The 24,556-nt window shown below is 44.7% G+C and overlaps 1 protein-coding gene across 1 annotated transcript; it reads left to right on the top strand.

The window, feature by feature from the left end:
* The first annotated feature begins 2,103 nt into the window (after window positions 1–2,103).
* Window positions 2,104–22,698, top strand: LOC121533652 (neuronal acetylcholine receptor subunit beta-2-like). Its single transcript, XM_041839779.2, has 5 exons — window positions 2,104–2,683; window positions 13,338–13,483; window positions 13,733–13,887; window positions 21,042–22,050; window positions 22,304–22,698. Exons 1-5 carry the CDS (start codon window positions 2,632–2,634, stop codon window positions 22,457–22,459), a joined length of 1,518 nt encoding a protein of 505 aa, XP_041695713.1. The 5' UTR covers window positions 2,104–2,631; the 3' UTR covers window positions 22,460–22,698.
* Window positions 22,699–24,556: the final 1,858 nt, after the last annotated feature.

Here is a 24,556-nt window from a genome sequence, read left to right as displayed (position 1 = left end):
AAGCCAACAGTGTGACAAATGAATGGGTAGAGAAACGTGGGTTAAAAGTGGAATGGAGTCTGGGGAGAAGAGGGGGATCTGAATAGAGGAGAGGGGTGTGAGTTAGGAGGAGAGGAGTGTGGCAAGAGACAGGAAGGTAGATATTGCCATGGGTAGGTTGGTGGGGAATGTGTCGACGTGGCTGAGGAGAGAGTTGGCGCTGGTGTTGAATTACTAGTAGGAGGTGTGTGGATAAGTGGTCATTATATTGCTATTGCCACATGTCATGGCTGATTCGCGTGAGGAGGACAAAGTGCTATGGATTTAGTGTTCTGTTTGTTTGTTGTTGGAAGCTGCTCGTCTCAGGGACCTGGTCTCAGTGTCCCATGGCACAGCCGTCAGTGAGCTCTAAGTAGCTCTGATTAGATTTATGCTGTTTCCACTTTCCCTCCATCCTTGGCCCTACACCTCCCCCACCTGCAACCCCCCCCCTCACACAAACACACACACACACAGGGCAGGCAATGTTAGATGGACCAATGTTGAAATCTCTTGCAGATTGTGCAAATGTATTTTTTGCTTTGTTTGTTTGTTTGCTTGTAGTTGGTGGCTGCTCGTCTCAGGGACCTGGTCTCTGTGTCCTGTGGCACAGCCGTCAATAAGCTCTAAGTACCTCTGATTAGATTTCATGCAGTTTCCATTCTTTCTCAACCCTCCATCCTCGGCCTTCCACCTCCCTCCCTCCACCCACCACACCACAGCTTTTAGGAGCAGGCCTAATGGTCATTATGAGGTTTGGGTGAGGTGGGGTGGGGTGAGCATGAGTGAGGGGGGCAGGTGTAATGATAAATGTTAATTTGATGTGTCTCTGCTATGGCATGCCCACTTCTCTTGCAAGGTGGGACTGGGATATACTGCTTTTAAGTACATCTATACTGTTGTCCTGTGAATGTGTGTGTTGTGTTGGCAAGTGTGGGGTTAGGGTTGGAGTTGACAAGAGGAGAGTGAGCACGGTTTAGCACGGGTCGGGGGGGAGTTCAACCATTCAAAGCTCTGCTTAATTAAGTTCACGCAGAGTTAATTGCATCATCTCACTTTGTAGTTATTACGTAGTCCCTTACCAGCTGAGGCCGCAGCGCGAGCCTGAAGTCGTGTTAATTCTCGGGTAAGGAAATAAAACGTTTGGTTTCAGCATTGACCTATTTCACTCTTCACCATACAGCATACAGCATACTCGTCCAGTCAGAGGCATGAGCCGTTCAGCCATCACTACACTCATAATTGGCTTGAGTGAAGTGGGCCCGACGATTTTCGTGTACAATTATTAAGTGTGGTATATCCAATGTGTATGTCACTGTATGCTTTGTTGAGTGGTTAGGGCACAATCACTTTTGTGATATACTACAATGCAGACCTTGTCCAGAGTGGGGTTTGACCTTTCAACCAGAGTGGGGGTCGACATTTCGACCAGAGTGAGTCAACTTTTCAACCAGCACTTTAAATGGTCCTTGAATATCCACCTTTTTTTAGATAGCCCTTCATGTATGTATCTGATATTTCTGTGATGGGTTGAAGATTCTTCTGCACCCAAAGCCCTAACCCGTGACGCACTGCTACCCAGCCAGCGCCTCTCTCTAGCGGGAAGGGACGGCTCCATGCGGTGCGCATCAAACCCACCCGCCGGGTCTAATGTGTTTAATGCAGATAACTTTGATATCAGGCATTATGGTGCCCGCATGGTTATTCTGCATGGGCTATCAATCTCGCTCTACTTAGATCTTTAGGGGCAAGTTTTTTTCTCTGTCATGATCATGCGTTATTGTTGTGACTGGTTGGAAGCCTGAAAAGTAAAAGTTGTTATTTTATTTGTCAGATTAAAAGCCGTATTTTGTGTTATTGTAGTGGCGCCCCATGGAGAGGGGGTTTAACTTAAACCAAACTGTGTTTTTCCAAGGATTAATCCCTCTTCAATTAAAATAAGTAAATGCAGGCTATTAGAATAGCCTACGTCTGAAAGGCTTTCCCTAACGATCGCCTCGGGGATCTCTACTGTAATTGCTTCCTGTTTGTTGTCACAAATGTCAACTGTGTAGATCAAAACTGAGCGATGTATGGAGACTGGAACCTATCGCCGCCCGACGGAGAGCGCACCAGGCGGGCAGGGCAAAGTGAGGACGACCGCTTTAATCATTTATCTACAGTATTACCCTATCTCCAGTAACTGGCCATCCATCTCCACAGCCGCCAAATTTCAGGGAAAATAACGTTTCAATACTCAAGTAAAATTAGGGAAACCTTTTCTGCGCCCCCGGTTTGCTGTGCGATCACAGTTCCATGACTGGTGGGGGTCGGACGCGTAGCCCCACTCAGACGCGTTGTGACAGAAACAAGCCTCCGCATCTGGGAAGAGTGAACAACCTTCTCCGCGCCTCGTAACGAGATTTGAAGCCTCTCCCTTTATCAAACCAACGGGCATCGTCGGATACCAACGACTTGAAATGACACCTTAAGCCACCCTCTTACCGCGCGCTGGTGTGTGCTGTCTCTGATATTACTTTTCATTTTCACACTGAGAGCGAAAAGGGGGGAAACAGGCAACTCGTCCATCTCCAAGTTTTTGGGTGTCGGTCGCAGTGGAGGGAGCGAGCGGCGATGGCAGCCCCGGTGACAGCAGCGCTCGCTCTCCTGGTTCTCACCGTGGCAAGTGAGTAATCCCTCCAAATCTAGTCGGCCCTGTGCGGGACCGGGACCTCCGGGGTACCATGGGTATACTTAGACAGGACCATAACTATAGCCTACCGTGGCTCTTCATATTGTAATTCGGCCGCGACACACCCTGGATATCCATGATGATTAGGCCTACAGTTTGAGTATAAGGGTGGGGGAAGCCTATTTTTAACGATGATAAATTAACAATAATTTTGTTTGAATATCAAGACCTAGGATGCATAAAGTAAAAGACAATTATTCTCATCCGTGTCTGGATAACACCTAGACTATGCGTAACGGGGGTTATGTTTATAATTGTGTCTATGATAAGCTAGCCTACTGTTGTAAATTACTGTGATGTTTAAATTGTTTCCCTGCTTTGATAACATTATATATTTTCAACAGACAGACCAGTGGGGAAAGTACTGCAGGTATTCCGTGCGTCAGATTGTGTTTAGGCACGTGATTTTAACACCTCGATTAATTAACGTGCTCGCTTTTTACAGCATACACGCTGGCTGGTATGCACTACGCAGCAATGTGTGACATACACACACAGGCCTAGAGAGAGGTCTCCGAATTTCACACACAGTATTCATCTTTATTAGGCTTTAAGCTAATAGGCCTAAAGTTTAAAGCTTTTGGCCGAATTGTAGAATGATCAAACTGACTCATCATCTAACTTCTTTGAAATCTTGACATGATAAGCCTTTTATAACAGCCATTTAACAGAAAGGATATTAAAATGTTGTGTCTAATTGAACATACACAATGCCAAATAAACCTGCTTGATTTTATGATTTCCTTATGTCTGATTGTGCTTAATGGTTTGGTCTGTGGCAAAGTTCACTGCTGATGATGATTAGGACATCAAAGTGCAGTTCCACCCTGGATTTGCAATATATACATTTTACTCAAACCCATATTGTAGATATGTCAGTGCATCACCTCTTTAATGGTATGCCCCTTTTACCGACACTGTCCATGGAGCTGAATTAGGGCCCCTTTTACCGACACTGTCCATGGAGCTGAATTAGGGCCCCTTTTACCGACGCTGTCCATGGAGCTGAATTAGGGCCCCTTTTACAGACGCTGTCCATGGAGCTGAATTAGGGCCCCTTTTACAGACGCTGTCCAAGGTGCTGAATTAGGGCCCCTTTTACAGACGCTGTCCAAGGTGTTGAATTAGGGCCCCTTTACAGACGCTGTCCAAGGTGTTGAATTAGGGGCCCTTTTACAGACGCTGTCCAAGGTGTTGAATTAGGGGCCCTTTTACAGACGCTGTCCAAGGTGTTGAATTAGGGCCCCTTTTACAGACTCTGTCCAAGGTGTTGAATTAGGGCCCCTTTTACAGACGCTGTCCAAGGTGTTGAATTAGGGCCCCTTTTACAGACGCTGTCCAAGGTTCTGAATTAGGGCCCCGTCCATGGTGCTGAATTAGGATAGGCCTACATTTCAGTTTATTCATGCTTTTCATGTCAGTCAACTCTACGTTGTTGGTGAACACTGGGGATGTTGGAAGAGATGATTTAACTCCAAAAGATTTAACTCCAAAACTTGGATTCTCAGGTAGGCCTAATGAGTGGTCATCCTGTGAATGTGTTTTCCCAACTTCCCTTATCTTCCTCCTGAGGATGTATAGTGAGCACCTGCAGACTAGACGCCCTGCCTGTCTTCCGAGAGCTGTCTCGGGAGAAAACATAGCGTGACCGTGTCACTGTCACCTCTTGTCTCACTCTGTCTGGAAACCACTCAATCTGGCAACCGCCTCAGTAGAGTTTAGCTTCGTGTTCTCACTGTCTTGCACTCTCTCTCTTGCTCTTTTTTTGGGGTGGTTGTAAAGGTTAGGGGGTAGTAAAGTATATTTTACTCAGTATCTTTCTGTCTGGCTGTAACTCTATCTTTCACACCCTCTTTTCTTTTCATCTGTCTGTTTCTACCCAGTCATTTCTCTCTCTCTCTCTCTCTCTCTCTCTCTCTCTCTCTCTCTCTCTCTCTCTCTCTCTCTCTCTCTCTCTCTCTCTCTCTCTCTCTCTCTCTCTCTCTCTCTCTCTCTCTCTCTCTCCCTATTTCTCTCTCTCTCTCTTTCTCTCCCTCCTTCCCCAACCCCTCTCCCCCCCAGTAGCAGCTGCATGCTGTAGTGGTAGCCTAAACTGCGGGTGTGCTAATGCGTGCTAAAGCTAACTCTGATTAGATCTCTTGCTTGTTCACTGGCTGCTCAATGCCCAGGAGTGCAGGAGGGGGAATCACACGCTAGCAGTCTTTCGCTTGATGCACGCATGCACACCCACCCCACCCCTCAAATATTTCAGAAACACTGTTTAGGAGAAATTGGCAGAATACTACCATGAATAATCTGGTGACCATTTTCAGAGAGCAGAAAAACATGCGAGAGAGAGGAAGAGAGAAAAAGAAAGAGAAAGAGAGAGAGAAGTAGAGTGGTCTCTTATGTAGATGACGTTCTGTGAGAGCCAGCAGCAGGAGTTGCATCAGTTGGTTTTAGAATCCAGGCTCCGCTCCCTCTCCTGCTCCTGGCCGCATTAGTTGATGTGAGAATGACAGACAGGGAAAAGAGAACAGAAGAAAACCACTCTCCCTCTCCTGCCTTCGCTCCGCTCGACCTGCACTTGTAACCTGTTACTGTCGCTGGAGCGGAGAGCGGAGAGCGGAGCAGAGGGGGACAATGAAAGAGAGGAGAGGAAGAGCAAGGAAAGAGAGGAGATGGGGAGGAGAGCAATGGAAGAGAGGAGAGGGGGAGGAGAGCAAAATAAGAGAGGAGAGGAGGGGGGAGGAGAGGAGAGTAGAGCAGAGGAGGAAAAACAGGGCCGTGCACAGACCTTTCAGGGGGCAGGTGCTCAAAATGAAAAAGTGCCCCCACGCAAGCTCTGTACAGGGCAGACCAACGGACGGGACGGGGTGGGTTGCAGCGAACTTGACAACGTCACAAAGACTTGTATCTGTGCACGTGCCTGAGGGCAATGGAAGAGAGGAGGAGAGAGGGGGGAGAAGAGCAATGGAAGAGAGGAGGGGAGAGGGGGGAGGAGAGCAAGGGAAGAGAGGAGAGAAGGGGAGGTGATGAGGAGAGGCTGGAGGAGGGCTGATGTGAAGAGGGGCGGCAGGGTGTTTCGTGAGGGTGCAGTTATTCTCAGCGTGGGAGTGTAATGTTGCCTGTCAGCTGGAACACAAGTGCCCCTGAGACTGGGAGCAGAGTATGCATGAGCACACACACACACGCACACACACACACACACACACACACACACACACACACACACACACACACACACACACACACACACCACCAACATCAACAACAGTTTGAACACAGCCTAGCACAGCCAGCGCAGGCAATATAGAAACTGCACAGTTACAACAATGATCACAGTCAGCACAATTATCACCTTTACAGGAATCACAGTCAGAGCATCCAAAACACACCCAAAACACAAGGTTAACAGTCAAAGCAGCCAAAACACACCCAAAACACAAGGTTAACAGTCAGAGCAGCCAAAACACACCCAAAACACAAGGTTAACAGTCAGAGCAGCCAAAACACACCCCAAAACACAAGGTTAACAGTCAGAGCAGCCAAAACACAAGGTTAACAGTCAGAGCAGCCAAAACACACCCAAAACACAAGGTTAACAGTCAGAGCAGCCAAAACACACCCAAAACACAAGGTTAACAGTCAGAGCAGCCAAAACACACCCAAAACACAAGGTTAACAGTCAGAGCAGCCAAAACACACCCCAAAACACAAGTTTAACCAAAACAGACCACCATAGGCAGTTAGAGATATAGTATCTGACTCATCAAAACCAGAGCCACATACTGAATATACAGTGGGGAGAACAAGTATTTGATACACTGCTGATTTTGCAGGTTTTCCTACTTACAAAGCATGTAGAGGTCTGTAATTTTTATCATAGGTACACTTCAACTGTGAGAGACGGTATCTAAAACAAAAATCCAGAAAATCACATTGCATGATTTTTAAGTAATATATTTGCATTTTATTGTATTACATAAGTATTTGATACATCAGAAAAGCAGAACTTAATATTTGGTACAGAAACCTTTGTTTGCAATTACAGAGATCATACGTTTCCTGTAGGTCTTAACCAGGTTTGCACACACTGCAGCAGGGATTTTGGCCCACAGACCTTCTCCAGATCCTTCAGGTTACGGGGCTGTCGCTGGGCGATACGGACTTTCAGCTCCCTCCAAAGATTTTCTATTGGGTTCAGGTCTGGAGACTGGCTAGGCCACTCCAGGACCTTGAGATGCTTCTTACGGAGCCACTCCTTAGTTGCCCTGGCTGTGTGTTTCGGGTCGTTGTCATGCTGGAAGACCCAGCCACGACCCATCTTCAATGCTCTTACTGAGGGAAGGAGGTTGTTGGCCAAGATCTCGCGATACATGGCCCCATCCATCCTCCCCTCAATACGGTGCAGTCGTCCTGTCCCCTTTGCAGAAAAGCATCCCCAAAGAATGATGTTTCCACCTCCATGCTTCACGGTTGGGATGGTGTTCTTGGGGTTGTACTCATCCTTCTTCTTCCTCCAAATACGGCAAGTGGAGTTTAGACCAAAAAGCTCTATTTTTGTCTCATCAGACCACATGACCTTCTCCCATTCCTCCTCTGGATCATCCAGATGGTCATTGGCAAACTTCAGACGGGCCTGGACATGCGCTGGCTTGAGCAGGGGGACCTTGCGTGCGCTGCAGGATTTTAATCCATTACGGCGTAGTGTGTTACTAATGGTTTTCTTTGAGACTGTGGTCCCAGCTCTCTTCAGGTCATTGACCGGGTCCTGCCGTGTAGTTCTGGGCTGATCCCTCACCTTCCTCATGATCATTGATGCCCCACGAGGTGAGATCTTGCATGGAGCCCCAGACCAAGGGTGATTGACCGTCATCTTGAACTTCTTCCATTTTCTAATAATTGCGCCAACAGTTGTTGCCTTCTCACCAAGCTGCTTGCCTATTGTCCTGTAGCCCATCCCAGCCTTGTGCAGGTCTACAATTTTATCCCTGATGTCCTTACACAGCTCTCTGGTCTTGGCCATTGTGGAGAGGTTGGAGTCTGTTTGATTGAGTGTGTGGACAGGTGTCTTTTATACAGGTAACGAGTTCAAACAGGTGCAGTTAATACAGGTAATGAGTGGAGAACAGGAGGGCTTCTTAAAGAAAAACTAACAGGTCTGTGAGATCCGGAATTCTTACTGGTTGGTAGGTGATCAAATACTTATGTCATGCAATAAAATGCAAATTAATTACTTAAAAATCATACAATGTGATTTTCTGGATTTTTGTTTTAGATTCCGTCTCTCACAGTTGAAGTGTACCTATGATAAAAATGACAGACCTCTACATGCTTTGTAAGTAGGAAAACCTGCAAAATCGGCAGTGTATCAAATACTTGTTCTCCCCACTGTATTTATATGAATCTATATATTATTAACTATCATTGATCTCTGTTTTTGCAAACAAAGGTTTCTGTACCAAATATTATGTTCTGCTTTTCTGATGTATCAAATACTTATGTCATGCAATAAAATGCAAATTAATTACTTAAAAATCATACAATGTGATTTTCTGGATTTTTGTTTTAGATTCCGTCTCTCACAGTTGAAGTGTACCTATGATATAAATTACAGACCTCTACATGCTTTGTAAGTAGGAAAACCTGCAAAATCGGCAGTGTATCAAATACTTGTTCTCCCCACTGTATATAGCTGAATACTGGGAGATGTAGGGGCAGGGCAGATGCAGACGCAGCGGAAGGGAAGGCTGAAGTGGTTGACCCTGACAAGGAATACCACCACCATGGGTCATTTAATAATTTACTCACTGGATACTTCTGCCCATGAAGAAACAGATTATGCGGTAGATGGTGTCTTTTCCCACAATAAACCAAAATATGTTACTTTGAGCATTTGTCTGAAGTATAACCAAGGTGTGTTTGTATGTTTGTGAATTGCAGAAGAGACTGTTGTTGTTTTGCCCAGTTGGAAATAAAAGCGTCATAGTATAAGCGTTGAGGTTCAGGCTTTCTGCATGTGAGATGATGCTGTTTTTATTTTAGTAGAGTTTAATTATTGATGCAGTTAGAGTGCAGCGAAGTGGAGGAGGAGGAGGAGGAGGAGGAGGAAGAGGAGGAGGAGGAAGAGGAGGGGAACCAGGAGGGGAACCAGGAGGAGTATGATGCGATGCGTTGGTCTGGAGTGAAGTCCTCATGCTCTCTCTCTGCCTCGCCTCTCAAAACTACAGTGTAAACCTTTCATATACAGTGTGGGAAAAAAGTATTAGATCCCCTGCTGATTTTGTACGTTTGCCCACTGACAGTGTCCTGTTTAGGGTTAGACACCCGTGTGTCCTGTTCAGGGTTAGAGAGCTGTGCGTCCTGTTTAGGGTTAGACAGCTGTGTGTCCTGTTCAGGGTTAGAGAGCCGTGTGTCCTGTTTAGGGTTAGACAGTGTCCTGTTTAGGGTTAGACAGCCGTGTGTCCTGTTTAGGGTTAGACAGTGTCCTGTTTAGGGTTAGACAGTGTCCTGTTTAGGGTTAGACAGCTGTATGTCCTGTTTAGGGTTAGAGAGCCGTGTGTCCTGTTTAGGGTTAGAGAGCCGTGTGTCCTGTTTATGGTTAGACAGTGTCCTGTTTAGGGTTAGACACCCGTGTGTCCTGTTCAGGGTTAGAGAGCTGTGTGTCCTGTTTAGGGTTAGAGAGCCGTGTGTCCTGTTTATGGTTAGACAGTGTCCTGTTTAGGGTTAGACACCCGTGTGTCCTGTTCAGGGTTAGAGAGCTGTGTGTCCTGTTTAGGGTTAGAGAGCCGTGTGTCCTGTTTATGGTTAGACAGTGTCCTGTTTAGGGTTAGACACCCGTGTGTCCTGTTCAGGGTTAGAGAGCTGTGTGTCCTGTTTAGGGTTGGACAGCTGTGTGTCCTGTTCAGGGTTAGAGAGCCGTGTGTCTTGTTTAGGGTTAGACAGTGTCCTGTTTAGGGTTAGACAGCTGTGTGTCCTGTTTAGGGTTAGACAGTGTCCTGTTTAGGGTTAGACAGTGTCCTGTTTAGGGTTAGACAGCTGTATGTCCTGTTTAGGGTTAGACAGTGTCCTGTTTAGGGTTAGACAGTGTCCTGTTTAGGGTTAGACAGTGTCCTGTTTAGGGTTAGACAGCTGTATGTCCTGTTTAGGGTTAGACAGTGTCCTGTTTAGGGTTAGACAGTGTCCTGTTTAGGGTTAGACAGTGTCCTGTTTAGGGTTAGACAGCTGTATGTCCTGTTCAGGGTTAGAGAGCCGTGTGTCCTGTTTAGGGTTAAAGTAAAGACCTGTGTGTGTGTAAGAGTCTTAAGTATTTGATGTGTGGTCTGGATGAGAGGTGAGCTGCATCTCAAATGGCAACCTATAGAGCCCTAAGGGCCCTGGTCAACAGTAGTGCACTATATACAATATCTAGAGCCAAGAAGGGTTCTTCGGCTGTCCACATAGGAGAACCCTTGGAAGAACCCTTTTTGGTTCCAGGTAGAACCCTTTTGGGTTCCATGTAGAACCCTTCCCACAGAGGGTTCTACATGGAACCCAAAAGAGTTCTAACTGGAACCAAAAAGGGTTCTCCTATGGGGACAGCCAAACAGAGTGTAGGAAATAGGGTGCTACTTTTGGAATCAATCGTGTTGCTGGTCTCATTGAGTGGGTGTTCAGTTGGGCATCTGAGGTCCCTGACCTTCAGGTGACATTCTTCCTGAGAATAGTTAACCAGCCAGACAACCTACTTCACTGCCTGCAGGTCTATGGTATGTATTTTACTGCCCACCACTTCTCTGAACGGAGAAAAAATTAACAGGTTTATATCCTGATTCCCTGAATCTTACGAATCAAATGATGTTCTTGGAAAGAGACTTTGTAAACAAAGGCAACATAATCCAGTCACATAACTATCATAATCTGCTCATTGTTTCAATGTCTCCAAATCTCAACTCTGTGTTGTACTGAGCTCTATTCCACCCAACACTCACTGAGGTCTCTCTCTCTCTCTCTCTCTCTCTCTCTCTCTCTCTCTCTCTCTCTCTCTCTCTCTCTCTCTCTCTCTCTCTCTCTCTCTCTCTCTCTCTCTCTCTCTCTCTCTCTCTCTCTCTCTCTCTCTCTCTCTCTCTCTCTCTCTATCTCCTCTCTCTCTCTCTCTCTCTCTCTCTCTCTCTCTCTCTCTCTCTCTCTCTCTCTCTCTCTCTCTCTCATCTCTCTCTCTCTCTGTCTTTTTGTCTAATCCTGATTGACTGTTCACCCACAGTATCACACCTCTCTCAGGATACTGACCTCCTGTGTGTATCAGCATCATGTCACCATCTCTCAGATGCCTCCTCCACACCGCCCCGCACTTGTCTTTTTTTAGCAGCTTTATTGAGGAATATTTTGCTCAGTATGACTGTGATATGTGATTGTTTCAACTAGCTACCTTAAGAAGAATGCACTAACTGTAAGTCACTCTGCAACTGTAAATTACTAAAATGTAAGTGGTGCCATCATTTGGAGTGCATTACAGGGGTGAGAACAGCTTAATGGAGGGGAATGTGTGAGCGGAACACAATGAGCTGATGTGAACCATGTGACTAATCCAGTTAACTGGAGAAAACCATCACATCAGCTCCCCATCATACTGCAGCCATTGGACTGTGGGGGTTTAGACGGTGTGTGTGTGTAGGTGGGTGTTTTGGACTGTCAGTAAAGACACAGTCACGTTTGTCAGATCAGAGACTATATAATGTCCACACACATCTCTGGAGAGATGTTGCATATTGCATTCTCATTGCAGCGGCCACAGGCGATGAGGACATCCCACGACCCTGCAGTCCAAATTAGAAGGACCTTCGCTCTGCACGAGATTTAAACCTCACTCCACTAAACACTGTCCTGTGTGTGTGTGTGTTTAAGTGTGTGTGTGTGTATACGTGTGTGCGTGTGTGATGTGCGTTGGTGTGTGTATGTGTGTTTTTGTGTACGAGGGTGCGTTTGTGTGTGTGTGTCCACTAATCAAGCATTCAATTATGCTAATCAAGAGGCAGTTAGTTCAGATCCCCATGAAACCCAATGAGTCAGCTGTGGTCTGGATCGTCTAATATTGGTCTAATGTGGCTCACTGTCTCTGCTAAATGACAGTTCTCTGTAATGGAAGGCTTATTCATACTCTGTTATGCTGGGTTATGTAAAGATATGCACAGTAAGGATGATACCAGGGTATTATGAATATGGACTGGGTGATATGAACAAAGATATAAATGCAACATGCAACAATTTCAAAGGTTTTACTGAGTTACGGTTCATATAAGGAAATCAGTCAATTGAAATAAATTCATTAGGCCCTAATCTATGGCTTTCACATGACTGGGCAGGGGTGGAGCCATGGCTGGGCCTGGGAGGGCATAGGCCCACCCACTTGGGAGCCAGGCCCACCCACTGGGGAGATAGGCCCAGCCATTCAGAATGAGTTTTTCCCCACAAAAGGGCTTTATTACAGACAGAAATACTCCTCAGTTTCATCAGCTGTGCTGGTGGCTGGTCTCAGACAATCCTTCAGGTGAAGAAGCCGGATGTGGAGGTCCTGGGCTGGCGTGGTTACACGTGGTCTGTGGTTGTGAGGCCGGTTGGACGTACTGCCAAATTCTCTCAAATGACTTATGACAAAACTGCAAATTTTAGTGGCCTTTTATTGTCCCCATCACAAGGTGCACCTGTGTAATGATCATGCTGTTTAATCAGCTTCTTGATATGACACCTGTCAGGTGGATGGATTATCTTGGCAAAGGATAAATGCTCACTAACAGGGAAGTAAACTAAATAGTGCACAACATTTGAGAGAAATAAGCATATTTCAGCTCATGAAACATGGGACCAACACTTTACATGTTGCGTTTATATTTTTGTTCATTGTAGTATAAATATCAAGTAGAAGGGTAGTTGTAGAGTGCAGTGTGTACTAGATAAACGTTTTTAAAGTTCAATTTACACAGTTCATGTCTCAATTGTCTCAAGGCTTAAAAATCATTCTTTAACCTGTCTCCTCCCCTTCATCTACACTGATTGAAGTGGGTTTAACAAGTAACATCAATAAGGGATCATAGCTTTCACCTGGATTCACCTGGTCAATCATGTCATGGAAAGAGCAGGTGTTTCTAGTGTTTTGTACACTCAGTTTAAATATGTACTATGAGTATGAATATGAACTACAAGGGTTAGTTTTAGGGCAAAATGAATATGTACCGAAACTGAATTTATAGAGAAGTTCAATATGAATATGTACTAGAATGGTGATCTGATGAGTAGTATACAAATCCACTCTACAGTGATGATGACATTAGGCCAGTATGAATATGTACTGTCAGGGTGGAATGGTGTTTTGGGGTGCTGCTGTCTATGTATTTGGCTTACAGTCACACGGCAGACACAGACTGGGACACTTGAATCACTGAGCATCAAATGTGGATGTGGGGCAACAACATGGCATGTTGTCTTAAAGGTTTGTTTTTGTTTTTGCGCGCCGTATCTGTCAGTTGTTACATCATTTCTTCTCTCTCCCTCTGTGTGTGTGTGTGTGTTTGTGTTCAAACGTGTTTGTGTTTGTGTGTGCATATGTATGTGCATATGTGTGTGTGTGTAGCTGCCTTGGGCGCGGAGATAGAGGAGCGACTGGTGACCCACCTGCTGTCTCCAGAGCGCTACAACAAACTGATCAGACCTGCTGTCAACAAGAGCCAACAGGTCACCATCCATATACAGGTGTCCCTGGCCCAGCTCATTAATGTGGTGAGCACACACACGCACGCATGCACACACACACGCACGCATGCACACACGCACGCAAACACACACACGCGCACACACACACACACACACACACACACACACACACACACACACACACACACACACACACACACACACACACACACACACACACACACACACACACACACACACACACACACACACACACGTACACATTCTCTCTCATGCTTCTCTCTCCCTGTCTGTCTGTTTGTCTGTCTGTTGCAGAATGAGAGAGAACAGATCATGACCACAAACTGCTGGCTGACTCAGGTATGGAATGACTACAGGTTGGTATGGGACCCAGAGGAGTATGAGGGCATTAAGAAGGTCCGCCTCCCATCTCAACACATCTGGCTGCCTGATATCGTCCTCTACAACAAGTGAGTGAGCTGTGTGTTATGTGTAAATATGATCCATACCTACAGTGGGGGAAAAAAGTATTTAGTCAGCCACCAATTGTGCAAGTTCTCCCACTTAAAAAGATGAGAGAGGCCTGAAATTTTCATCATAGGTACACGTCAACTATGACAGACAAATCGAGGGAAAAAAATCCAGAAAATCACATTGTAGGATTTTTAATGAATTTATTTGCTAATTATGGTGGAAAATAAGTATTTGGTCACCTACAAACAAGCAAGATTTCTGGCTCTCACAGACCTGTAACTTCTTCTTTAAGAGGCTCCTCTGTCCTCCACTCGTTACCTGTATTAATGGCACCTGTTTGAACTTGTTATCAGTATAAAAGACACCTGTCAACAACCTCAAACAGTAACACTCCAAACTCCACTATGGCCAAGACCAAAGAGCTGTCAAAGGACACCAGAAACAAAATTGTAGACCTGCACCAGGCTGGGAAGACTGAATCTGCAATAGGTAAGCAGCTTGGTTTGAAGAAATCAACTGTGGGAGCAATTATTAGGAAATGGAAGACATACAAGACCACTGATAATCTCTCTTGGGCTCCACGCAAGATCTCACCCCGTGGGGTCAAAATGATCACAAGAACGGTGAGCAAAAATCCCAGAACCACACGGGGGGACCTAGTGAATGACCTGCAGAGAGCTGGGACCAAAGTAACAAAGCCTACCATCAGTAACACACTACGCCGCCAGGGACTCAAATCCTGCAGTGCCAGACGTGTCCCCCTGCTTAAGCCAGTACATGTCCAGGCCCGTCTGAAGTTTGCTAGAGTGCATTTGGATGATCCAGAAGAGGATTGGGAGAATGTCATATGGTCAGATGAAACCAAAATAGAACTTTTTGGTAAAAACTGTTTGGAGGACAAAGAATGCTGAGTTGCATCCAAAGAACACCATACCTACTGTGAAGCATGGGGGTGGAAACATCATGCTTTGGGGCTGTTTTTCTGCAAAGGGACCAGGACGACTGATCCGTGTAAAGGAAAGAATGAATGGGGCCATGTATCGTGAGATTTTGAGTGAAAACCTCCTTCCATCAGCAAGGGCATTGAAGATGAAACGTGGCTGGGTCTTTCAGCATGACAATGATCCCAAACACACCGCCCTGGCAACGAAGGAGTGGCTTCGTAAGAAGCATTTCAAGGTCCTGGAGTGGCCTAGCCAGTCTCCAGATCTCAACCCCATAGAAAATCTTTGGAGGGAGTTGAAAGTCCGTGTTGCCCAGCGACAGCCCCAAAACATCACTGCTATAGAGGAGATCTGCATGGAGGAATGGGCCAAAATACCAGCAACAGTGTGTGAAAACCTTGTGAAGACTTACAGAAAACATTTGACCTGTGTCATTGCCAACAAATGGTATATAACAAAGTATTGAGAAACTTTTGTTATTGACCAAATACTTATTTTCCACCACAATTTGCAAATAAATTCATTAAAAATCCTACAATGTGATTTTCTGGATTTGTTTTCTCATTTTGTCTGTCATAGTTGACGTGTACCTATGATGAAAATTACAGGCCTCTCTCATCTTTTTAAGTGGGAGAACTTGCACAATTGGTGGCTGACTAAATACTTTTTTCCCCCACTGTATATCTCAGACACTATAGATGTGTTTATAGCCATCTCAAACTTTATAATTGCTCAATATTTTTCTTTTTTTTGGGGTATTTTAGTAAGGTTTCCCCATTGCAGCTACTCTTCCTGGGGTCCACACAAAACATGAAACATGACATAATACAGAACATTAATAGACAAGAACAGCTCAAGGACAGAATTACATCAATTAAAAAAAGGCACACGTAGCCTACATATCAATACATACACACAAACTATCTATCAATCATTGAAGTGATATCTTCCCTAACATAATAAATACTCTTCTCCTACTTGTCACTTGCCATCAGGATAATGAATAAAAGGAAAAGCTTGGTAACACCTTGATTGAAGTGTGGGCTTACAGTCCCAACATGAGAAAGGTGTAGGTGGTAATAGCAGCAGTAGTTTGGTTGGTCACAACCAACTGTAAATACTCCTAATATGAGCCCTAACCCAAGGTCAGCAGAACAGGAGGGAGGGCTAAAGTAAAGATGTGCTTACTATAATAATTTGGAGGGAGGGAACAGGAGACAGAGATGAGGGCTTAGAGAGAGGGGAGAGATGCGCACTGTGAAATCTGCAGAAAGGAGATTTGGGTTATGAAACGCCTGTGTGATGCGTGTGATCACAGGCCAGGTCAGGTGGCTGTGTGTGTGTTTGCGTGTGTTGGCTGTGTGTGCCTCACCTATTTCACACTCCAGATACTGAACATCATTGTCATCGCAGTTCTGTCCTGAGCTAGTTTGTCTGGCCTTTAGACTCTATAGTGGACATAATGCATTTATTTTCAGTGTTGTGAAGCATCATGTGAAAAATGGAAGTGACATAGAATTTATATTTGATTAGATTGGGTTGGATTTGGTGTTGCATTTGGCTTGTCAAAGTGAGAAAGAAATTAGATTTATTTGTATATAGAGATATAGTTGTTTGGGTATAGAGCTATAGTTGTTTGGTATAGAGCTATAGTTGTTTGGGTATAGAGCTATAGTTGTTTGTTATAGAGCTATAGTTGTTTGGTTATAGAGCTATAGTTGTTTGGTATAGAGCTATAGTTGTTTGGGTATAGAGCTATAGTTGTTTGGGTATAGAGCTATAGTTGTTTGGGTATAGAGCTATAGTTGTTTGGGTATAGAGCTATAGTTGTTTGGGTATAGAGCTATATTTGTTTGGGTATAGAGCTATAGTTGTTTGGGTATAGAGCTAGTTGTTGGGTATAGAGCTAGTTGTTTGGTATAGAGCTATAGTTGTTTGGGTATAGAGCTATATTTGTTTGGTATAGAGCTATAGTTGTTTGGGTATAGAGCTATAATTGTTTGGGTATAGAGCTATAGTTGTTTGGTATAAAGCTATAGTTGTTTGGGTATAGAGCTATATTTGTTTGGTATAGAGCTATAGTTGTTTGGGTAGAGAGCTATAGTTGTTTGGTTATAGAGCTAGTTGTTTGGGTATAGAGCTATAGTTGTTTGGGTAGAGAGCAATAGTTGTTTGGGTATAGAGCTATAGTTGTTTGGGTAGAGCACTATAGTTGTGTGGGTATATAGCTAGTTGTTTGGGTATAGAGCTATAGTTGTTTGGTATAGAGAGCTATAGTTGTTTGGGTAGAGAGCTAGTTGGTTGGGTAGAGAGCTAGTTGGTTGGGTATAGAGACATAGTTGGTTGGGTATAGAGCTAGATGGTTGGGTAGAGAGCTATAGTTGTTTGGGTGGAGAGCTATAGTTGTTTGGGTATAGAGCTAGTTGTTTGGGTAGAGAGCTATATTTGGGTACAGAGCTATAATTGTTTGGGTATAGAGCTGGTTGTTTGGGTATAGAGCTATAGTTGTTTGGTATAGAGCTATAGTTGTTTGGTATAGAGCTATAGTTGTTTGGTATAGAGCTATAGTTGTTTGGTATAGCGCTATAGTTGTTTGGTATAGAGCTATAGTTATTTGGATATAGACCTATAGTTGTTTGGGTATAGAGCTATAGTTGTTTGGGTATAGACCTATAGTTGTTTGGGTATAGAGCTATAGTTGTTTGGGTATAGAGCTATAGTTGTTTGGGTATAGACCTATAGTTGTTTGGGTAAAGAGCTATAGTTATTTGGATATAGACCTATAGTTGTTTGGGTATAGAGCTATAGTTGTTTGGGTATAGACCTATAGTTGTTTGGGTATAGAGCTATAGTTGTTTGGGTATAGAGCTATAGTTGTTTGGGTATAGAGCTATAGTTGTTTGGTATAGAGCTATAGTTGTTTGGGTATAGAGCTATAGTTGTTTGGTTAGAGAGTAATAATTGTTTGGGTAGAGAGCTATAATTGTTTATGTATAGAGCTAGTTGTTTTGGTAGAGAGCTATAGTTGTTTGGTATAGAGCTACAGTTGTTTGGATAGAGAGCTATAGTTGTCAGGAAGTGATGTGTACGCGGCGAGTGAAGTCAGACGCAGGACACAGAGATTCAGGCAGACTACTTTACTAAATGTAAAGTACAAAACAAACACCTCCGCAACTGGAGGGAAAAACACCATATACGAAATATGGAATAACAGCAAGGCCGAACATTGACTAGACATAAAACAATAACACACAAATACCAAACGTGAGACAAGGGAAATTATAGGCTAAACAATCAAACATAATAGACAACAGGTGTAACTACTCAAGACAAAACAAGACAAACACCGAAACATCGATCGGCAGTAGCTAGTACTCCGGGGACGACGAACGCCGAAGCCTGCCCGAGCAAGGAGGAGGAGCAGCCTCGGCAGATTCCGTGACAATAGTTGTTTGGGTATAGAGCTATAGTTGTTTGGTTAGAGAGTTATAATTGTTTGGGTAGAGAGCTATAATTGTTTATGTATAGAGCTAGTTGTTTTGGTAGAGAGCTATAGTTGTTTGGTATAGAGCTATAGTTGTTTGGGTAGAGAGCTATAGTTGTTTGGGTATAGAGTTAGTTGTTTGGGTAGAGAGCTATAGATGTTTGGTTACAGAGCTAGTTGGTTGGGTATAGAGCTAGTTGGTTGGGTATAGAGCTATAGTTGTTTGGTATAGAGCGCTATAGTTGTTTGGGTATAGAGCTAGTTGGTTGGGTAGAGAGCTATAGTTGTTTGGGTGGAGAGCTATAGTTGTTTGGGTATAGAGACATAGTTGTTTGGGTATAGAGGTAGTTGTTTGGGTAGAGAGCTATATTTTTTGGGTACAGAGCTATAATTGTTTGGGTATAGAGCTGGTTGTTTGGGTATAGAGCTATAGTTGTTTGGTTAGAGAGTTATAATTGTTTGGGTAGAGAGCTATAATTGTTTATGTATAGAGCTAGTTGTTTGGGTATAGAGCTATTTGGTTAGGTAGAGCGCTATAGTTGTTTGGGTATAGAGTTAGTTGTTTGGGTAGAGAGCTATAGTTGTTTGGGTAGAGAGGTGGTTGTTTGGGTATAGAGCTATAGTTGTTTGGGTATAGAGCTAGTTGTTTGGTATAGAGGTATAGTTGTTTGGGTATAGAGCTATAGTTGTTTGGGTAGAGAGCTATAGTTGTTTGGTTATAGAGCGAGTTGTTGGGTATAGAGCTAGTTGTTTGGGTATAGAGCTAGTTGTTTGGGTATAGAGCTATAGTTGTTTGGGTATAGAGCTAGTTGTTTGGATATAGAGCTATAGTTGTTTGTGTATAGAGCTGTATAGAGACTTTTAACCAGCTGCATATTTAGAACAGGAGGAGACATTAGAGGAGTAGAGCATCGTGTTTGTGTGTGTGTTTGTATGTGTGTGTGGTTAGGAGCAGAGCAGTGTGTTGGCTGGATTCCTCCTGACCTGCCCTATAATTGACTCAGGCCTGTCCTGTGACGCAGTTCCCCCCTGTCCCCGCCCCTGTCCCCAAGTGCAAGATATTCTTTATTTATTTGTATTTGTATTTTTTCTTCTAATACAGTGGGGGGAAAAAGTATTTAGTCAGCCACCAATTGTGCAAGTTCTCCCACTTCAAAAGATGAGAGAGGCCTGTAATTTTCATCATAGGTACACGTCAACTATGACAGACAAATTGAGGGAATAAAATCCAGAAAATAACATTGTAGGATTTTTAATGAATTTATTTGCAAATTATGGTGGAAAATAAGTATTTGGTGACCTACAAACAAGCAAGATTTCTGGCTCTCACAGACCTGTAACTTCTTCTTTAAGAGGCTCCTCTGTCCTCCACTCGTTACCTGTATTAATGGCACCTGTTTGAACTTGTTATCAGTATAAAAGACACCTGTCCACAACCTCAAACAGTCACACTCCAAACTCCACTATGGCCAAGAAACAAAATTGTAGACCTGCACCAGGCTGGGAAGACTGAATCTGCAATAGGTAAGCAGCTAGGTTTGAAGAAATCAACTGTGGGAGCAATTATTAGGAAATGGAAGACATACAAGACCACTGATAATCTCCCTCGATCTGGGGCTCCACGCAAGATCTCACCCCGTGGGGTCAAAATGATCACAAGAACGGTGAGCAAAAATCCCAGAACCACACGGGGGGACCTAGTGAATGACCTGCAGAGAGCTGGGACCAAAGTAACAAAGCCTACCATCAGTAACACACTACGCTCAAATCCTGCAGTGCCAGACGTGTCCCCCTGCTTAAGCCAGTACATGTCCAGGCCCGTCTGAAGTTTGCTAGAGTGCATTTGGATGATCCAGAAGAGGATTGGGAGAATGTCAAATGGTCAGATGATCCAAAATATAACTTTTTGGTAAAAACTCAACTCGTCGTGTTTGGAGGACAAAGAATGCTGAGTTGCATCCAAAGAACACCATACCTACTGTGAAGCATGGGGGTGGAAACATCATGCTTTGGGGCTGTTTTTCTGCAAAGGGACCAGGACGACTGATCCGTGTAAAGGAAAGAATTAATGGGGCCATGTATCGTGAGATTTTGAGTGAAAACATCCTTCCATCAGCAAGGGCATTGAAGATGAAACGTGGCTGGGTCTTTCAGCATGACAATGATCCCAAACACACCGCCCGGGCAACGAAGGAGTGGCTTCGTAAGAAGCATTTCAAGGTCCTGGAGTGGCCTAGCCAGTCTCCAGATCTCAACCCCATATAAAATCTTTGGAGGGAGTTGAAAGTCCGTGTTGCCCAGCGACAGCCCCAAAACATCACTGCTCTAGAGGAGATCTGCATGGAGGAATGGGCCAAAATACCAGCAACAGTGTGTGAAAACCTTGTGAAGACTTACAGAAAACGTTTGACCTGTGTCATTGCCAACAAAGGGTATATAACAAAGTATTGAGAAACTTTTGTTATTGACCAAATACTTATTTTCCACCATAATTTGCAAATAAATTCATTAAAAATCCTACAATGTGATTTTCTGGATTTTCTTTTCTCATTTTGTCTGTCATAGTTGACGTGTACCTATGATGAAAATTACAGGCCTCTCTCATCTTTTTAAGTGGGAGAACTTGCACAATTGGTGGCTGACTAAATACTTTTTTTCCCCACTGTATGTGTCTGTGTACATGTGCTGGCTCTGACTCCTTTCTCTCTTCTCTTCACCTCAGTGCGGATGGGAACTATGAGGTGTCGTTCTACTCCAACGCATTGGTCTCCAACAATGGAGAGGTGTACTGGCTGCCCCCCGCCATCTACAAGTCGGCCTGCAAGATCGAGGTCCGCGACTTCCCCTTCGACCAACAGAACTGCACCCTCAAGTTCCGGTCCTGGACCTACGACCACACGGAGATCGACCTGATCCTGCTCAGTGACTTCGCCAGCCGTGATGACTTCAAGCCCAGCGGCGAGTGGGACATTGTGTCTCTGCCGGGTCGCAAGAACGAAGATCCCTCTGACATCACCTACCTGGATATCACCTATGACTTCATCATCAAGCGCAAGCCACTGTTCTACACCATCAATCTAATAATCCCCTGTGTGTTGATTACATCTCTGGCTATCTTAGTGTTCTACCTGCCGTCTGACTGTGGAGAGAAGATGACGCTCTGTATATCTGTCCTCCTGGCCCTCACTGTGTTCCTGCTGCTGATCTCCAAGATCGTCCCGCCTACGTCTCTAGCTGTCCCTCTCATAGGGAAGTATCTGATGTTTGCCATGGTGCTGGTCACCTTCTCCATCGTCACCAGTGTGTGTGTGCTCAACGTGCACCACCGCACGCCCTCCACACACACCATGCCCCGCTGGGTTAAGCGCCTCTTCCTGCACCGCCTCCCCTCCTTCCTGTTTATGCGTCGGCCGGGCAGCTCCAACATCCGGGAGAGGTTCCGCCAGAAGCACCAGCGGCGCTCCTACTCCGACCTGAAGCTGAGAGACGGGGCAGTGGCGGTGGCCGCGGGGGGGATGGGGGTGGCAGGGGGGTCCGGGATGGGCGGGGCTGACTCCTTCTATGTGAACGAGGAGTCAGCCAAGCGGTACGGCTGGAAGATCAGCGACCTGTCAGAGAACACAGAGTTCAGGAAGAGGATGACGGTGAAGTGTCATGCAGACGTTGAGGAGGCTGTGGACGGGGTGCGCTACGTCGCAGAGAAGATGAAGATTGAGGATAACGATGAGGGGGTGAGTGTGTGTGCATAAGTTTGAATGTGATTCTACCTTGTGTGTGTGTGTGAGGAGCGAAAGCCTTGAGATGATTTGAGCAGAGGTGACATTCACAGCAGATATAGTACATCACATTTTATTTCTGACAGTTTGTATGTCTATTCACTCTGAGCCCTTTCAATAGTTTTGACCCAATATTGTTGTCCTTCTGTTGTCTTGTATTGTCAAAGAGTCTTAAATCGTGTACTGCTCTTTTTGTTTCCTGCCACAGGTCATCGAGGACTGGAAGTACGTTGCCATGGTGATTGACCGGCTGTTCCTGTGGATATTTGTGTTCGTGTGCATTACCGGGACGTTGGGGCTGTTCATGCAGCCCCTCTTCCAGAGCTACAACACGCCCACGGCAGATGACCTGGAGCAGAATTGACCTTCGATCTACAACCTTTGACCTTTGACCTGACCCTGACGCCCCCCAACACCCTCATGGGGCACAACCACCGCGAAGGAAACAGCTACTTACCAACACCTTGAAACAGAACTGTGTTATTTTGACACACTCACATACAGCACATCCGCCCCCACAACACCTTCCAACGCCCCTCAACCTACCCTCTTAAAGGGACAGTTCACCCAAATTACAAAATGACACATTGGTTTCCTTACCCTGTAAACAGTCTATGGACAAGGTATGACAACAATCCATGCTTTGGTTTAGTTTCCCTGGCACTGTTTCCAAATGCTAATGTTTTAGCATTTGTAGCACAAATCCCATTCAAGTACCGATATTAGGATTTGTGCTACAAATGCTAAAACATTAGCATTTGGAAACAGTGCCATTGGAACTAAACAAAAGCATGGATTGCTGTCATACTTTGTCCATAGATTGTTTACAGGGTAAGGACACCAATATGTCATTTTGTAATTTGGGTGAACTATAACATTGTATATGGAACAGAGCGACCCCACCCCTCATACCGTCCATCCCTCTATCCTCTCCTCCCCCTCTGTCACTCACAGAAGGTCAAAAGGACAGGAACAACTTAGGACAGGATTCTTTATCTTCCTCTGTATTGATTCTCCTCCACCCTGCTTTGATTCAAATCCCTCCTTTTCTACTAGTTCAACTCTTTTCAAGTAAAGCCTGAGTTTAATTCATTCACAACTCATTGGTTGTTGTAACCAGACGGTGTCAGGCCTTGCATGCCGAAAAAGGGTCATTCATCTTTTATTTTATATCTGTATTTAATTTGATAAGGGGGGTAGACAATATTTTCTGCACAGTTCCGGAATCATTTGCTGAGCCCAAAGATACACACACACACACACACACACACACACACACACACACACACGACGAGTCCGTCACTGGCCCGAAGACGACAAAGCCGTTAGTCTCTCCGTGTGTCCTCATCCAGTGAAGCACAGACAGACTCACGTACATAACGCTTGCCTTCAGATGGAGACGGAGAGACGCATTTCTTTAGACAGGAACGCCAGCAGGCTTGTTAGTTTGCTGTGAAAGGGGAAGCCTTGACGGTCTCCCCTCACTCTACAGTGTGTTGAGTGAGTACTACTGTACAGTATTTGGGACTTCTTCTGGCCCCAGGTGGTCAGTCACTTGGACTTCCAAAGCGATTACATTTCCTTTTAAGCCGTCCGGGTTATGTTATGTTCAAAATGGTTGTTCTTATGTGTGGAAAGAGGGAGGGACCAATGGGAAACTAGCTGTAAAGTAAACCCAAAATTACCATAAAACTGTTGTCCCTCACGTTTGCTTCTCTTAAAGGTACAGTACACTGTTTTTGTCAAAGCAGTGTTCTATCACACAACGGTTGCCAGGGAACCATCAGCAATATGTACAGTATTTTATACACAGAAACCCCATAAACAAACCGGTCAAACTGAACAGCGTTTGACTCTACACTAGCAATCTTCCAGGCGGTATAAATATTGCTTTGTATTTTTCAGAAATCTTTTACCCAAGTCTGTGTTCATTATTTCTTGAAGATACTTAATTTGTTGTCACGGTCATACAGTATGTGCACTCTGTCACTGCTAGCCAAGGGAAGGCGTACTTTACACATTTCAAGTTAAGCGTAAGTTTCGTTCTCATTTCATGTATTTATTTTCCTCAGTGAAATGTATTTTTCTTTCCACTGGCCAGTTATGTGACCTGTTTCGGTTTTGTCTTCCTGGACTTATGTATTCTGGGTAATGCTGAGAATTACAGGAAGTAACGATGCTGATGTCATGTCAAAGGGATCAATAAAAGGAAATAACGGGATGAGATTCTGGGATGTGGTTCTGTGTGGCTCAGTTGGCATGGCGCTTGCAACCTCAGGAGCGTGGATTTGACTCCCGTGGGGGCCACCAATACAAAAATGTATGCAGGCATGACTAAGTTTGGATAAACGCGTCTGCTAAATGGCCTATATCAACCATATTCAATAGGCAGACCACGGACCGGACCCAGAAAGGGATCAAAACGGACCCCAGGAATTCGGTTGGGATTCAACTCCTGGTA

This window comes from Coregonus clupeaformis, chromosome 2 (genome assembly GCF_020615455.1).
Source record: "Coregonus clupeaformis isolate EN_2021a chromosome 2, ASM2061545v1, whole genome shotgun sequence".
Lineage (NCBI taxonomy): Eukaryota > Metazoa > Chordata > Actinopteri > Salmoniformes > Salmonidae > Coregonus > Coregonus clupeaformis.
The sequence above is the reverse complement of the archived record's forward strand: the minus strand, read 5'-3'. Positions and strand labels throughout refer to the sequence as shown.